Source organism: Geotrypetes seraphini, chromosome 11, assembly GCF_902459505.1.
Source record: "Geotrypetes seraphini chromosome 11, aGeoSer1.1, whole genome shotgun sequence".
NCBI classification, from domain to species: domain Eukaryota; kingdom Metazoa; phylum Chordata; class Amphibia; order Gymnophiona; family Dermophiidae; genus Geotrypetes; species Geotrypetes seraphini.
Window position 1 is genome coordinate 58,899,231 of NC_047094.1, and position 17,091 is coordinate 58,916,321.

General features: G+C 43.6%; 1 protein-coding gene across 4 annotated transcripts in view; it reads right to left on the reverse strand.

Moving 5' to 3' along the window:
* Positions 1-17,091, reverse strand: part of ADCY9 (adenylate cyclase 9) — a 256,639-nt gene that overhangs the window by 30,643 nt on the left and 208,905 nt on the right. For all 4 annotated transcript variants that reach the window (XM_033964016.1, XM_033964017.1, XM_033964018.1 and 1 more), the window contains one exon: positions 9,260-9,419. In XM_033964016.1, the coding sequence (XP_033819907.1) occupies positions 9,260-9,419 (160 nt within the window). The remainder of the gene's footprint in view (positions 1-9,259; positions 9,420-17,091) is intronic.

The window sequence follows — 17,091 nt, forward strand, 5'->3', positions numbered from 1 at the left end:
GGCATTTTTATCATCTAGCATTGTCATTAGCTTTTCATTCAAGATTATGAAAAAATTTGGTCTTACCTACTGGAGTCCAACCAGACCAGTCCAGAAAACATGGGTTATGTTCTTCAGCCAGCAGACAGAGAAAGAGACAAATAAGCTACAACATTTCTTCCCTAGAAGAGACACCATGCAGCCACACCTCACCAGTATTCTTGAATGAAGCAATGATGGACTAATCTAATGAAGGAAAAAAAAAAAACCTACCTATACTTATTGAAGAGTTTCCAGCTCTTTCCTACAGACTACATCAGATAGGAAAACAAATCAGATCAATTAATAATTCCTTTTCCATGGCTACAGGGTGGGGCTCTGGACTGATCTATTTGAACTCAAGGAAAAGAAAGTAGCAGATAAGACCAAATTTTCCTTCCTATTCATTCTAACCAGATAAGTACAGAATGCACCCACTTAGGATGCACCGGGGAGGAGAAGGCCCGCTATTTTGAAGAGGTGGGCTTACTGGCCGGAGGGAGTAGGCATCCCTCTGGCCAGCCATCATAAAAGAGGTAAGGGGAGGGAGCGGGGGGTCATTGGAGGCACAGGGGGTTGTCGGGGGGTGTTGCTTGGCAGTGAGAATCTCTCCTGCCACCAGGGGAGGGGGCGTTACTTGGCAGTGGGAGTGGGCAGTGGGAGTGCTTGACCAGTGGTGGGAGTGAGTGAGCATCTCTCCCGCTGCCAGGGGAGGGGTGTCGGGGGTGTTAGTTGGCAGTGGGAGTGGGCATCTCTCCCACTGCCATGGGGGGTGTGGTGCTTGACTTCAGTGGTGGGAGGGAGGGAGCATCTCTCCCGCTGCCATGGGGAGAGTGCTTGACTTCAGTAGTGGGAAGGAGCAGGTATCTCTCCCGCTGCCATGGGGGGGGGGTGCTTGACTTTGGTGGTGGGAGGGAGTGGGCATCTCTCCCGCTGCTGTGGGGGGGGGAGTTACCAGTGTCAGGAAGGTAGCAAATTGCAAGCAGACACCACAAAGCCAGGAGGAAGAAGTGAATGGAGCCGGCAGAGTGACCAAACTGAACTCCTGCAAAGATTCAGAAATAAGGTCCAACAAAGCCACACACTTAAATAAGCCCAGGTCCTTGAGAGCATTCCCAGGCTCCAAAACTCCCAGAGGGATCCACAGATCCAGCACATAGTCCTTGATCTCCTGCCCTGGGAAGCGCTGCACCTGCAAATAAGGGGTCAGCAAGCAAGTCATCCATATCAGAATCCCCGAGATTAGGGTCAGGCAGTGCAAGCACAGTGGTAGGCTGAATTGAAGACGTGGCCAAAGGAGTAACGCCACTGAGAGATGCCGTGGAGATAGATTTGGACTGCGCAGGGGGAGAATACCCGTTCTGAGATTCACACCACCGAAATTACCTAAATTCAGAAAAAATGACCAGCTCCTGGGGCTTAGTGTCATCCTAAGGCGACTAAAATTTGCATTTCTTAGGCTGTAAAGGGTCCACAGCCTGATGGATGGAATTACCAGCCATGCTGAACTTCGAAAGCCACAAAATCTGTCCCGTTGTTGCTAGGTGAGTGTTTGGTCACCTGCTACAGTAGGGGAGAGACTAAGCTGGATGCTGCGGCCCCCACCCCGGCAGTGCCACATGATATATGGAGCAAGATTGCTCTAAAAATGCTAAATTTGCACAATCCTGGCAAGATTCCAGATGAGGAGAGCCCAAGGACATCATCCGAGCAGGTTTCTAGGTATAATTTACAGTTTTGAAGAAGCAGGGAGCTTTAGAATAAAACAAATTTGCTAAAAATCCAACATGGCTGCCATAAAAAAATTTGCACCAAAATCGCAATATTGCTCACACTTCCCAAACTCTAAAAATGGCAATTTTAGAATTTTTCAGGAGGGGGAACAGTCAGAAACACACAAATCCCCACTTTTCCAATATACTCCAATTCCTCTCACAGGTTGTCAGGACCTGACAGGATCTGTGCTGTAGCCTGCTCTCAGATCTCTCACAGTAACTGGATGAGAAAATTCACTGCCACAATTTCAGGAATGGTTCTGGAAAGCTGATCTTTGGGCTGCCAGTCTGACTACACCTCTATCCCTGCAGACCACCAGATGCATACTAGGACTGGTGGAGACATGAACATAGCCGGCATCCTGCAACACACCGCCCAGCCCCCTAAGGGTGCATAGCAGTCTGCGCTAGAGAGTTGTGCATGGACAGAAATCCCACCCGTCCCCGCCAAAGTCCCACCCGTCCCCGCGAGGAATCACCTCCGTCCCCACCCGTCCCTATAAACTACAGAAATAGTTATTTCATTTAATTATGCTACTGAATTAAAGGCTCTGGTAGAAACCCATTTACAAATAAGCAAAAAGACTTTATTAATTTGGAAATATTAATTGGGAAGAATACATACTTTGTAAACGGGTTTCTACCAGAGCCTCTAATGTTTATAAATTTAAAAAAAAAAAAAAAAGAAAGAAATAGAATTTTTTTCCTACCTTTGTTGCCTGGTTTCTGCTTTCCTCATGTTCTCATTCAATTCCTTCCATCCACTATCTCTCTTCTCTCTGCGTCTTCCATTTGCTCTTTTATTGTGCTTCTCCCTTTCTCCCCCCCTTCCAAATTGGTCTGGCACCCATCTTCTTCCCTCCGCTCCCCCCATAGTCTGGCATCTCTGTCTTCTTCCCTGCCAGCGTCTTCTCCCCACTCTCTCTTCCCCATTTCCTTTCAGCGTCCTTCTCCCCTCATCTTCCCCATGTCCTGTCAGCGTCCTTCTCCCCCCTCTGTCTTCCCCATGTGCTTTCAGTGTCCTTCTCCCCCTTCTGTCTTCCCCATGTGCTTTCAGTGTCCTTCTCCCACCTCTGTCTTCCCCATGTCCTTTCAGCGTCCTTCTCCCCCCGTCTTCCCCATGTCCTTTCAGCGTCCTTCTCCCCCCCGTCTTCCCCATGTCCTTTCAGCGTCCTTCTCCCCCCTCTGTCTTCCCCATGTCCTTTCAGCGTCTTTCTCCCCCCTCTGTCTTCCCCATGTCCTTTCAGCCTCCTTCTCCCCCCATGTCCTTTCAGCGTCCTTCTCCACCTCTTTGTCTTCCCCAGTGCTTTCAGCATCCTTCTCCCCCCTCAGTTTTACCTTAAGCGTCTTTTCCTCTCCACTCCACCTTTCCTCCCTTTCTCCCTCCCTGCCCCTTACCTTTCTGGCGCTTCCCCGCCCGACTGACAACAGAACAGGCCCTGTCCGTCAAACCTCCCTGCCCTGTAGCCGCGAATCTAAAGTACCTTCTTACAGCAGCTGGAGTATTGAAGCTGCTGTAAGAAAGTAATTTAGATTCGCGGCTACAGGGCAGGGAGGTTTGTCGGACTGGGCCTGTTGTCGGTCGGTCGGAGGAAGCGCCACAAAGGTAAGGGGACCTGGCTGGCTGTGCACCCCCCCTATGGCTGCACCCGAGGTGGACCGCCCTCCCCGCCCCCCCTTGGTACACCACTGCCGATAGCAGCACACAGCCGATCGAAACGGAAGTCTTCCCGATGTCAGCCCTGACGTCGGAGGGAGGGAGGGTTTTGCTTAAGCCCTCCCTCCGATGTCAGCGCTGACATCATGGAAGACTTCCGTTCCGATCGGCTGTGTGCTGCGGCAGGGCAGGTAGGGAGAAGAAGAGCCTCGCATCCAACCCCGTGACCCTCGGAGGCGTCCCCACGGGATCCCCGTGACCCTAGGGGGCGTCCCCGCGGGATCCCTGCGACCTGAAGGGGGAACCCGCAGGATCCCCGCGGGTCCTGCGGGATTCCCATGGTCCCCGTTCAGCTCTCTAGTCTGCGCTTGACCCCTGCTTTACAGTTGGTGAGACCATGCCAGGGATGGCCCTGAGCTCCAGAGAAAACTAAGTAGGCTGGCTAACAAGTACTCAGTGGGATCGGCCTGTCAGCTACAGATCAAAGTCTGAATTCTCAAGCAGGCAGAGCTTCAAATTTGCTCCAAGCACCAAATTACCAGAAAAAGGGACAAAATTACATCAAATAAAAAAAATAATAAAATGGGGAGAGCAGAACAAACATTCTTACAGGCACACGTGCAGAAGGAAAGAATTGAAGGTGGAGCTAGAGAGCCCAGTGAAGTACAACAGAGGCAGAGTAGAAAATCTGGTGTGGATTCCTTCTGCAGCTGTCTACACGGCTGTCTAGAATGTCTCACCTGTTGCACTGGAAAAGGCTTTCAACTCCAACACCAAATTGAGTCAATCAGGCAATACCATATTGAATCAAAAGATCCATTTTTGTTCACACTGGTGCAACCAGTGGTGTATGCCCCCCCTCCCCCCCCGATTTTTTGAAGTTTGTAGTTGTTCTAAAACTACACATCAGAAGGATGCAAATTCATGCTGAAGCTCCTTACAATGAGCTACCAGAGATTCCATTAATTTCTCCAACTTAATGCAATATATATGCTCAATAAATCTGGTCTTCAATTACCTGGAGATTTGTCCTATGTATTATAACTTGCAAGGACATTCCAATAAGTAAATCACATTCAGAATAACATGATTATAAATTCAAATTTATAGTGCTGCATAGTTAGAGATTTCAACAAAATCTAGATTCTCAAAACTCGCCATTAAAATCTAGCGAGTTGATGTTGTGGCTGTGGTGGAAGCAATTTAACTTTTATGGGCAATTTTATATGCAAATTATATGCATGCTTTTTGTGCGGAGAATCGCCAGTAAAGGGGGAAGAACCGTGCCTGGCACTTATTCAAAAGAGTAACCGCTAGGTACAGCTGCTCCCTCCTGTCAAAGCTGCTCTTTCTGCCCCGATCAACTGAGCCGCAGGTCTCCCCGAGTCCTACAGGCTCAGTTGATTGACCAGCAGGGAGAGCAGCAGAGGGAAATATTCCTCCCACCACCGCCACCCCCAGCCGACACTTCCCATCCTCTGCCACTGCCCATCCACCCCCTGGATTGGAAGGAGGGATGCCCACTCTCTCCTGGTGCCGGGATCTCTCACCCCCAATAGCCTCCCAACAAGCCGACAGCCCCCCGCACCTTTAAGATGAAGGACGGCAAGAGGGATGCCAACTCCCTCCTGCCACCAGGGTCTCCCACCCTCCTGACAGCCCCCCATTTTACGTACCTTTAAGGACAGAAGGGATGCCTACTCCCTCCTGCAACTGGGGACCCTGCCCCCAACAACCCCTTGATAAGACTCCCTGCCTTCCACACCTTTAGGATGAAGGATGAGGTCTCCTGCCTCCTCTGATAGCCCCCTGCACCTTTAAGTTGAAGGATGGCAGGAAGGATGCTCACTCCCTTCTGCTGCTGGGGTCCCCTGCCCCCTGACAGCCCCCACCCCTACCTTTAAGACAAAGGTTGGCAGGAGGTATGCCTATTCCCTCCAGCCAGCAGGCCCGCCTCTTCAAAGTAGTGGGAATTCCCTTTGCCAATACATACTGGGATGCACTGGGGAAAGAACTAAGGCTCCAATTGACCCAGGAGCCTAAGACCCCTCAAATGGGAGAGTCCTTAGGTGCCTGGGCCAATCAGAGCTCCTCCCTGGTGCATCTCGGGATGCACTGGGAAGGTGAAGGCCTGCCATTTTGAAGAGGCAGGCCTGCTGGCAGGAGGGAACAGGCTTCCCTCTTGCTGGCCTTGATCTTAAAGGTACAGGAGAAAGGGGGGTGAGGAACCCTGGCAGACAGGAAGGAGTGGGCATCCCTCCTGCTATCCGTCATCTTAAAGGTCCGGGCTTTTGGGGGTCAGAGGTGGTAAGAGGGAGTAGGCATACCTCCTGTCATCATTCAATTTAAAGGTGTGGGGGCTTTCTGGTGGGGCAGGGAATGCTGGCAGCAGAAGGGAGTGGGCATCCCTCCTGACAAACAGGGGGGGCATCGAATGGCCCTGAGAGGGGAATAGATAGGAGGGAGGGAGGAATCAGGGGTCTTTTTAAATTTTATTTGCTGGGGGGGTGGGGTCTGAGCTGTCAAGCTTTACTTTCCTGTTAGTGCCTGAGCCAATCAGCGCTCATGCACTGACCAAAAGTAAGGTTAAGACAGCTCAGACTGGGCTGGAAAATTTTGCCTGCAAATGTAGCACAATGAGGTTAGAAAATCACCTGGTGAAGATAGAGAATCATCTAGTGTTCGTTTAAATATTAATGAGCCCATTTTGCTACTATTTTAATATTAATGATCTCTATGTAAAGCCAGTCTCCGTTTTACGAACATTCAACTTATGTCGGACTACTTTCAGTGTTCCAATGCGCCCCTCTCCCTCCCTCCCGTGTCCTAATGCACCCCTCTCTCACTCCCTCCATTCTTGTGCCCCAAGTACCTGCCTCCCTCTTGCATTCCACTCCTTTGAATTCAGAGGGAAGGCTTCTGGCTCAACAGCTGGATGCGCCTAGGAGCTGCTGCCCATGGCTTTGTGAAGAAAAATGACTGCGGCTGGAAAGAGGAAGGAGCTGGCCAGAAGGTAAACATCCACAGGAGGGAGGCACATACTTGGGGCACAGAATGGAGGGAGGGATGGAGAGAGAGGGGCATGTTGGGACACGGGAGGGAGGGAGAGAGGCACATTGGGACTTGGGAGGGAGCACAAACTTTGGACAAAGGATGGAAGGAAAGAAGGAGGTGGCATGAACTTGGGCCATAGGATGGAAGAATGGAAGGAGTGAGAGAAAGAGATGCTGAGGTGGAGGAGGGAATAGAAAGGGAGAATTGGGTGTCTGAGTGAGAGGGAAAGAGACAGTGCACATGGGGAGATGAAGAAAGAGGAGAATTGTTGGGCATAGGGAGGGAGAGAGAATTATTGGACATGATGGTGGGAGGAGTGGTAGAGATGCATGGGGAAGAGAGAGATGAGAGGGAGTAATGTTGGATGTAGTGGTGGAGAGGGAACAGTGGAATGGATGGGAAGGGATGCAAGAGGAGCCTCAAGGAGGTGGAGAAGGTAGGAAGAATACTAAGATCCAAATTACATACAAATTCAAGTTAAGAATGGTTTAAAAAATGGAACCTGTTCTTAACCCAGGGACTGCCTATACTAGAGTCAGAGTCTGCTAGGAAGCTCGGAAAAGACCGTGGTGAGATGTACTGATAATTGGCCAGTAAAATAATGGCATGCTAAACTGGCTGGAACCGGGTTAGTGACCATCGTTAAGGGCATGGTTAAGTTTTGAGAATCTGGCCCTCAGTGCAAAAGACTGGATAGCACCTCTCTTGCTGCTGGACTACTGTCTGCCTCTTAGTATTATTGAGCTATTTAATTAAACTTTGTTAAGGTACTAGGAATATTAGATTAGTATAAAAAGCCTCAAAATTATACTGTGTGCTTTGTTTAGTGTTTGATTCTTAGCAAGTAATGAAATGTAATAAGAACCTGTAATAAAACACTCTGTTATCCTAATTAGAATAATTGACTATAAATTATGACTATACTGTAAGTGAAGAAATGCTAGGTGTTGGCAGAAGTTGTGGAGGGTGGATGGAAAAGAAGATTGAGCTTGACCCTGCTCTAGGCTTTCTGTTAATGTTGTAAGCTGTGATGGTTGAGTTTCTATCTCTAGCAGAAGATTCAAGTTTAAAACTACGGGGAAGTGGCTTTTATACTATGGGAATTAGCTAATAAGTAGTTTGCTCTTTTAAAATTTAAACTGTCTTTATAAAGGAACCTACAATTTCTTTTATCCCAAAATTATTCAAGCATAGAGCAAAATAATGTTCACTTACCCAGAGAAATGTCCTCTTCTCTGCTCTCAGTAACCATTTTATATGTCCTTTAGAAAACTTGCATTCTAAGCTTGCAGAGCACATCAGACACATACACACATGATTCTGCTCTAATGGTAGCTATAGCTGCACCCAAGTTTGAATGGAAAAACAGCATTGGCACACATCTGCACATGTGTTGGAATGCTATTCTGAGTATAAAAGTTTTACAATACCAACATTTATGCACAATTGAGCACTTTTGCAGAGATGTGTGCCAAGCTCTAACTACCCTTAGTGCAGAATTGTGTGCTCTGCTCTGAACAGTCCAGCTCTTCCAGCACATCTTCCCCTCAGTTCTTTTTTTTTTAACCCGTGTTCTTCATGGAGGTCAGAAAAACACATTGCAGGTTCTTCATGCTCACAGCAAAAAGAAGAATCAGGTATAAAGGACTTCATAAATGCTACAGTAGAACAAGGTAACCCTTCTATGCCTGCTCAGATTTGGTGTTAAAGCCCAGACATTGTGCTCAGCATTCAAGTCTTCAGCACACTTTTGCCTCTGTGCAGAATAGCTGATAGCCTCATTACCATGGTTTTAAATACACGATGTGCTGGTATCTAATGCAACTCAAAGTCTAAATGTGCACACGAAAGACAATCCTGAAATCCCAGGATACATCAAGTTACCACCTGAATTGGAGAAATTCAGCACACAAGTTCCTCAGAATGCCACACCAGATATACGTGTGGTAGCCATCCTCATAGGAACATAGTAATGTGTGAATATGTTATTTTATAACGTTTCATAACGCTTATAAAGTGCAAGTGCTCCAATAAGTTATATAATGGTCATTTTTTAAGAGTTACTGCAAAGGCAATACTTAGCTTTGTGAAACTGGGTCTGCCTCAATCCCCACCGACGCGATTCATAATTTCATCAGGGTCGGGGATAGGGAGAGCAGAGCAGTTCAAAATCTTAGCAAGATGCTAAATCCCGGCATCTTTAACAAGGATTTAGCATCTTGCTAAGATTTTGAACTGCTCTGCTCTCCCTATCCCCGACCCTGATGAAATTATGAAACGCATCGGTGGGGATTGAGGCAGACCCAGTTTCATAAAGCTAAGTATTGCCTTTGCAGTAACTCTTAAAAAATGACCATTATATAACTTATTGGAGCACTTGCACTTTATAAGCGTTATGAAACGTTATAAAATAACATATTCACACATTACTATGTTCCTATGAGGACGGCTACCACACGTATATCTGGTGTGGCATTCTGAGGAACTTGTGTGTTGAATTTCTCCAATTCAGCTGGTAACTTGATGTTTACTGGTATCTAATGCAAGGCTTTGCATAGAAAACTGTGCACTAAAGCCAGACTAACCCTGTTCAAAATCTTGCATGTTTTATTGCATTAGTTTTAGAGTGAGAGAGGAAAGTGGATAGTAGAGACACACAGAAAGAAAAGAGGCAGGAGAACTATATAGGGATTATGTTGATGTTTAGTATCTTTGTAGCTCTGAGACATAAATATCAAGCCAGACTGTTACTTACATTTATTTTGGTTTCAAACTCAGATGTGAAGTGTGAAAAGACAGCAATGGCTGGAAGAGATACAAGGATTGCACCAATAAAATGACGAGGGAGCCAGCCAGAAATCACTTCTAGCAAGCGCTTAGTGAAAACCATTACCTCTTCTAGGTAAAATGCCATCCTAGGAAAGAAATAGCAGAAAAAGAAAGATTTCATTCAGAAATATTCAAACTGTGTAGGAAACAAACCTGTATATTAAATATATATGGGATGGTCAAATCATACACAGTAATTTTCTTTAAGATCAAGTTTCAAGTTTTATTTATATTTGATTAATCGCTTAATTAAAATTGTTTCTAAGCGAATTACAATATATAAAAGTAACATATAACTAAACATAATATTAAAATAGGAGATAACATATAAGATGTTATAAAACTAGCAATTTATACAATAAATACAATTTTAAAAAAAGGGAGAATTTACATAACAAGTATATAATGAGCTAATAAATTTATACAATAATGAAAATGATATCAACATAAAAGATTCAAGAAAAAAAGCATGGAAAAGAAGAAGAAAGAGAACGAGAGAGAGCTCAGAAGTAATTTATAAGTTATAAGTTAAAGGCATCCTTGAATAAAAAACATTTTAAATTCTTTTTAAAATCACTTAAGTTATTTACATCTCTTAACTGTAACAGTAATGAATTCCAAAGTTGCGGTGCTGATACAGAAAACATATCTTGTCGGCGGGTTCCAATAACTTTTAAAGAGGGAACCGTTAAAAGTTTATGGTTGTTTGATCGTAACGAACGTGAGGTACTATATGGAATAAGTACTTTATTTATAAATTGGGGTTCATTAGTGTCAAGAGTTTTGAATGTTAATAATAAGATTTTATAGGTAATCCGATGATTAATGGGGAGCCAATGAGATTTAATCAGAAAGGGAGTGACATGATCATATTTTTTACCTTTATAAATAAGCTTAACGGCAGTGTTTTGTATGATTTGTAAGCGTTTCTTTTCTTTTTGTGTAATGTTTAACAATAGAGAATTGCAGTAAGATGAAGGGTCCTTAAATTTCATCAACACCACAAAGTCCTTTACACATCCTAGTCTACATTTATTATGTTATAGATTTCAATAAGACTATGTTTCAAAAAATCTTCCATCAGGGGTCTAACAAATCTGAGTTCACATATAGAACCTAACTGTCAGTATTTAAAAAGGCAGGCTAAATCTGTCAATAAGACTGGGTACCTGAATGTAAACCGCTTAGACAATAGGCAATAAATAAATAACTAAAATAAAAATAAATAAGTAAAGAAATGTTCTCAAAAAAGACTCTTCCACAAATAGCTGACTTTGTATCAAGGTTACAATAAATCTGCATTAAATTCTATGCATAACTTTTTTCACTCCCATGATGAAGAATTTTCAAAATATGGCCACATTGGGCATTTTGCATCTGTAAGATAATAAAGTCCTTTGCACATTCTCTCCCCCTTTTACAAAACCGCAGGCCAGTATGCTGACTGTTCTGCTCCCGACGCTCATAGGATCTCTATGAGCGTTGAGAGCAGTGCAGAGCATTCAGCACACCAGCCAGTGCTAAAAGCCGCTTCCACAGTTTGTAAAAAAGGGGGGGGGGGTCTCTTGTCTACACTGAATTCTCTTTTATTAGTGGTGTTTTTCTGGTGTGGATCTCTACCTCTATTTTACACTACTTAAATCTTATGCCACGAAATAAGCTGTTATAAAAGAGCAAATAACTAATTCATTATCTGCTTTCAGCAATATGGATTATTGGCTTTCAAATGTAAGTTAATGTTTGAATAGTAGAAACAATGACTTCATACTAACAACTCTTGATTAATATAAGGGTCAATTAAAACTACCTGGCTAATGAAATCTCTCAAAATACAAATCATTCTCTGCTGAGTGGCTAAATCTAGTTACTTGTATTATGTTTTAATTTAATAAATGCATTTGGTTATTCAAGTTGTAAACTACTATGAAACTTCTCTTTTTTATTGAAAAAGGCATATATAAGCCTAAAGTAGAAATAAAAATTTTCCTAAAGGTAGGCAACTATCTTGGCCACGCAGCTGCTCATTGAGCTGCTTGAAAGATGTGAATTATAAATTAAACTATATAAGTAAAATTTTATTTTAGGGTACCACATAGAGCATATTTCATCTAAACACAATTGTACAAAATAGATGGGTTGCTGTCTCCCCTCTGCCTTAAGTACTGGAGGGAAGATAAAGCAAAGTTACTTACTTGTAACAGGTGTTATCTGAGGACAACAGGCATATATACTCACATGTGAGGGTGATGTCATCCACGGAACCCGGCACAGACAGTGACAGAGTGTAGTGTCACTTAAAGCTTTAAGACTGCTCATAATGTGCACATACTGGTGCCTTCCCACCGATGACAGTTCACAGGACCTGCAATTCAGTTAGATAGCTAAGAAGCCAACTAGGGGAAGTGGGAAGATTGTGAGGCTATATGACTGCTTTCCTCAGATAACACCTGCTACAGGTGAGTAACTTTGCTTTATCTGAGGACAAGCAGGCATTATATTCTCACATGTGGAGCTCCCAAGCTGCCAGGATCATGCCTCTCAGAAGAGGGTTATGGACAACTAACATGAGCCTGGCTAAACCAAAAGGGATAGAGGATAAGTTGGCATTTAAGAAAATAAAGTTTGTAGAACTGCTTGGCTGAACCAACTATCCCATCTGGAATGATTCTCTAAACAATAGTGAAATGTGAAGGGGTGAATTGAGGTACAGGTTGCTGCCTTATAAATGTCCTCAATAGGAGAGGATCATACATGGGTTACTGAAGTTGTCATTGCTCAAACTTTATGTGCAGTAACACAGCCTTCAAGTATTAGCCCAGCCCAAGCACAGGCAAAAGAAAAACAGTCCGCCAGTCATGTTGAGATGTTTCTCTTAGTGACAGGAAACATAGAAACATGATGGCAGATAAAGGCAAATGGCCCATCTAGTCTGACCATCTGCAGTAACCATTATCTCTTTCTCTCTCTGAGAGATCCCACGTGCCTAACCCAGGCCCTCTTGAATTCAGACACAGTCTCTATTTCCACCACTTCTTCCGGGAGACTGTTCCATGCATATACCACCCTTTCTGTAAAAAAGTATTCCTCCGATTACTCTGTAGCCTATCACCTCTTAACTTCATCTCATTGCAGTTTCCTTTCAAATGAAAGATTCGACTCATGCACATTTATATTACATAGGTATTTAAATGTTTCTATCATATCTCCCCTTTTTTTTTTTTTCACAAGGTCTCTTCTCTTCAGCACATTACTGCACAACAGATGAATAGTGGAATTGATGACCTGTTGAGCTTGTTGTGATGAGGAGGCCTTGATTAACCACTCATCTAGATAGGGGAACACATGAAACCTGCAGGAGAGGAGAGTTGTAACTACTACCAAACATTTCATGAACACCTTCAATGCCGATGCCAACCCAAATTGTAGTACTTTGTACTGGAGGAACATGGTGACAGATCTGAGTCATATTCCTCCAGTCAGATCTTTTAGTGGAAGAACATTGAGACGAGTGTCTAGGAGAAGGATGAGACGAATGTCTAGATAAGCGTTGAGGAGAACCTCAAGGTGTGCACTGAGACGAGAAGAGACTGGAAACATAGAAACATGATGGCAGATAAAGGCCACTCTTCATCTCAAATTGAATAGTCGGATGACAGCCATTCAGATAATGAAGAAAAATGTCCAGACGTTCTCGAGTGGAGGTACATAACAAAAAAATATCATCTATAAACCTCCTCCACAACTGAATGTGGGTCATAAATCCTGATGTATGAATCCACTTCTTTTCATATTTCGCCATAAATAGATTCACGATTGACGGGGCAAACGATGCCCCCATCGCAATCCCTAACTTCTGTTGAAAAAAACGTATGTATAATTGGATAAGACTTCTCAGTATATAAATAAGCAAAATATATATCTGGCTTATAAAGTAAGTAAAGTGTTCACATACACTCAGAATTGTGAAATTTGAAGCGTTAGCTCCTATAGCCAAACCCACTTCCCCATCACTGTGTATGACTTATTTTGAAAAAGAGCTTGAAATGAACTTACTGTTCAAATGCTCAACTAATTTTCAATGGCAAAAGAGAGAAAGAAGTTCCCACTTAGCTTTCAACTGTGTCAGCAGGTCCCGACATGGACCATAAAAACATAAGAAGCGCCATCCCCAGATCAAACCTTCAGTCCATCAAGTCTGGTGATCCGCACACGCGGAGGCCCTGTCAGGTGTACACCTGGCATAATTTTTAGTCACCCATATCCTTCTATGCCTCTCGTAAGGAGATGTGCATCTAGTTTGCTTTTGAATCCTAGGACGGTTGATTCCGCAATAATCTCCTCTGGGAGAGCATTCCAGGTGTCAACCACTCTCTGAGTGAAGCAGAACTTCCTGATATTAGTCTTGAACTTGTCCCCCCTTAGCTTCATTTCGTGTCCTCTTGTCCGTGTCAAATTGGACAATGTAAATAGTTTTTTCTGCTCTATTTTGTCGATTCCTTTCAGTATTTTGAAGGTCTCGATCATATCCCCTCGCAGTCTCCTTTTCTCAAGGGAGAACAATTCCAGTCTCTTAAGTTGATCCTCGTATTCCATTTCCTCCATACCTTTCACTAGTTTTGTTGCTCGTCTCTGCACCCTCTCCAGCAGTTTTATATCCTTCTTTAGGTTGGGAGACCAATGTTGGACACAGTATTCCAAGTGGGGTCTCACCATTGATCTATAAAGCGGCATTATGACCTTCTCCGATCTACTCGTGATTCCCTTCTTTATCATGTCTAACATTCTATTTGCTTTCTTTGCCGCCGCCACACATTGTGCTGATGGTTTCAGGGTCCTATCTAACTTTACTTCACTGCTTCATTCATATGAAGCAGTAAAGTTATACAGTGAAGCAGTTATACAGTATTACTTTGACTTCTTTGCCCTTTAAGCTATGACAACAAACACCCTCTACTATATTCAGTAAAAAAAACTTATGGTCAAAAATGAAGTAGTTCTCGGACATAGCAATGGTTGTTAAGGACCCCAAGATCTCAGACGGGACCTGATGAGGGCGAGGCCAATCCTCTAATGCTTCCAGTACTACCTGAAGTGTTTCATCTTGAGGAATGCATGTATATAAGGACATTAAGACAGATCTCCCTCCCTGATTACAGTGTTCTAAAGTCGTCAAAAAATCAGTGGTATCCAATATAAAGGAAGGAATAGTTGACATCAAAGGCTGGAGAAAAACATCCACATACTTGCACACTCTCTCCAATAAGGAACCCCGGGCCGATACAATCGGTCGCCCTGGAGGATGCAACAGATCCTTATGTACTTTTGGAAGGAAATATGTAATCGGAACTGAAAATCGATGAAATGTCAGAAATTTATATTCAGCTTTAGTACACAGCCAGATTTTTTGCCAACATTCACGATATTTAAAATGTCTGAAAAAAATTATCTCCAAGGGATCTTCCTCCAATGGCAAATATACATTCGGATCATTCAGTTGAGAGTAAGCTTCACAAAAATAATCAATTTTATCCCAAATTACAATGGCACCCCCTTTGTCAGCTTTGCGTATGACAATAGTAGGGTCATTTTGTAATTCCATCAGCATCTGTTGTTCATTAGTCGATAAGTTCTGTTTCTGGTGGTAACGCCCCCTTTCTAGCTTCTCCAACTCCGTATACACCAAAGCTTTAAACCAGGGGTGTCCAACCTTTTGGCTTCCCTGGGCCGCATTGGCTGAAAAAAATGTTTCTGGGGGCCACACAAATGCGCAAACACTGCAGCAAGACAGAGGAAGGAGCTGGCAAGACGGTAAACACCCAGGGGCAGCAGAGAAAAACACTGCACTGCCCTCGAACGGGGCCACACAAAATATTTCACGGGGCCGCATGCAGCCCTCGGGCCACAGGTTGGACACCCCTGCTTTAAACCCTACTAACAAAGGGTCCATATTACCTGGAGGTATCCATTTACTTTTCTCATGGACCATTGAACGATGTGCCCGTGGATTGATCTCTGAAAAAAATAGTTTTAATTGGAGGGATCTGAAAAAATGTTCCAGATCTGAGCGCAGAACAAAAGGGTCAAAGTTCTTAAGAGGAATGAAAGATAGTCCTTTATTTAACAAGGATAGTTCTTGCTCAGATAGCCTTCTAGAAGATAAATTGATCACTCCATTTGAACCGTTCTGGCTGACCGCATGACTGGACCCCCTTGCGGTATCTGTTTCCGGAGACCTTTTTTGAACTGGCCTCTTCTTCCTAAAAAAGGCTTTAGTCCAGTAACTTTACTACTGTCATCACCACTTCCTGAAGAATCATCCCTCTACTGGTTTTATTACTGTCATCCGTTGTTTTCACCCATTTATATACAAATCCCTCTGTGTAGTCTTTCTCGTCACGCTGAAATTTCTTAAACTTCTTCATCCGCAATTCCTCTTTAAATTTATCCACTTTATTCTGTAAATCCTGAAATTGTTGCTGAAAATTCGACTCATTTTTCAACACTTCTATTTCTTTATTAATAATCTCTGCCTCCTCTTTTAGTTTTTCTTGAGAAATCTGAATCACCAATAACATTAAATCCAACGAACATTGATTCAAGATGCTGTTCCAACATTCAACAAAATTCTTATCATCTGTAAACAACCTCGGGCCTTTATTCATCTGCAATCCACGCAGGATGATTTCTTTTTTACAATAATCAACCATGGCCCTACTGTGGATTTCCGTCTGAGCCACACATTTAAATCTAACCCAGAGCTCCGTCCATTTCAAATTTTGCACTACATTCCCCAGTACTGATGTTAAGGATGGTGCTTGCAAAATGGTTTCCCACTGATCGCCTGAAAACCAGAAACCACTATTCCAGGCTTGTGCCATACTGATCAATTACTAAGTCTCACAAGAACAAAAATTCAAAATAACAATTAAAAACTCATTGGTTTGCCGTCTGCATATTATTGATGGTTGAGGCTTTTTCTCCACTTTTGAGTAAATGGTTTTTAGCGGGTGCTTCCACCACTCTGGCAAATAACATTTTCCTTAGATTTTTTATTTAAACGTCTCTATCATATTTCCCCTCTCCCGCCTTTCTTCCTGGAAGAGAATGCATGGGATCTTCCCTTCTTTGATGTTGATGCTCAACATCGAGGAGTCCAAGAACAATGCCTCAATGGACTATGTGGACAGTTCTCAGACTAGGCTGAGGCTGGGAGTGGTGGTGTAGGAATTTGCAGAGTGTGACTGCAGCATCCCAGCTAACTCTTGCTGCAACATCGATTGAAGCTATTCCTGCAGCAATAGCACCAGTACCAACGTCGGTAAAGGTATGGAGAGTCTTAACATTTTAAAGTGACAGTACACTTTTTGACTGTCCTTGCCGGGTTCCGTGGATGATGTCATCCCCATATATGAGAATATGAAACATAGAAACATAGAAGATGACGGCCCATCAAGTCTGCCCACTCTGCTTACCCACCCCCTGTCTATGCCCTAATGACCCAATTTTCTTATCTTGACCCTCGTAGGGATCCCACATGGGTATCCCATTTATTCTTGCCTGATTGTCCTTGGATAATACTATATCACTCTCTTTGGGGTTGCTCAGTTATACAAATTTTGGGCAGCTATAATACGATATATAACTAGAGGAAGTGGCTCTGCTATTGGTAGCATGGAATATTGCTACACCTTGGGTTTTGGCCAGATACTAGTGACCTGGATTGGCCACCGTGAGAACGGGCTACTGGGCTTGATAGAC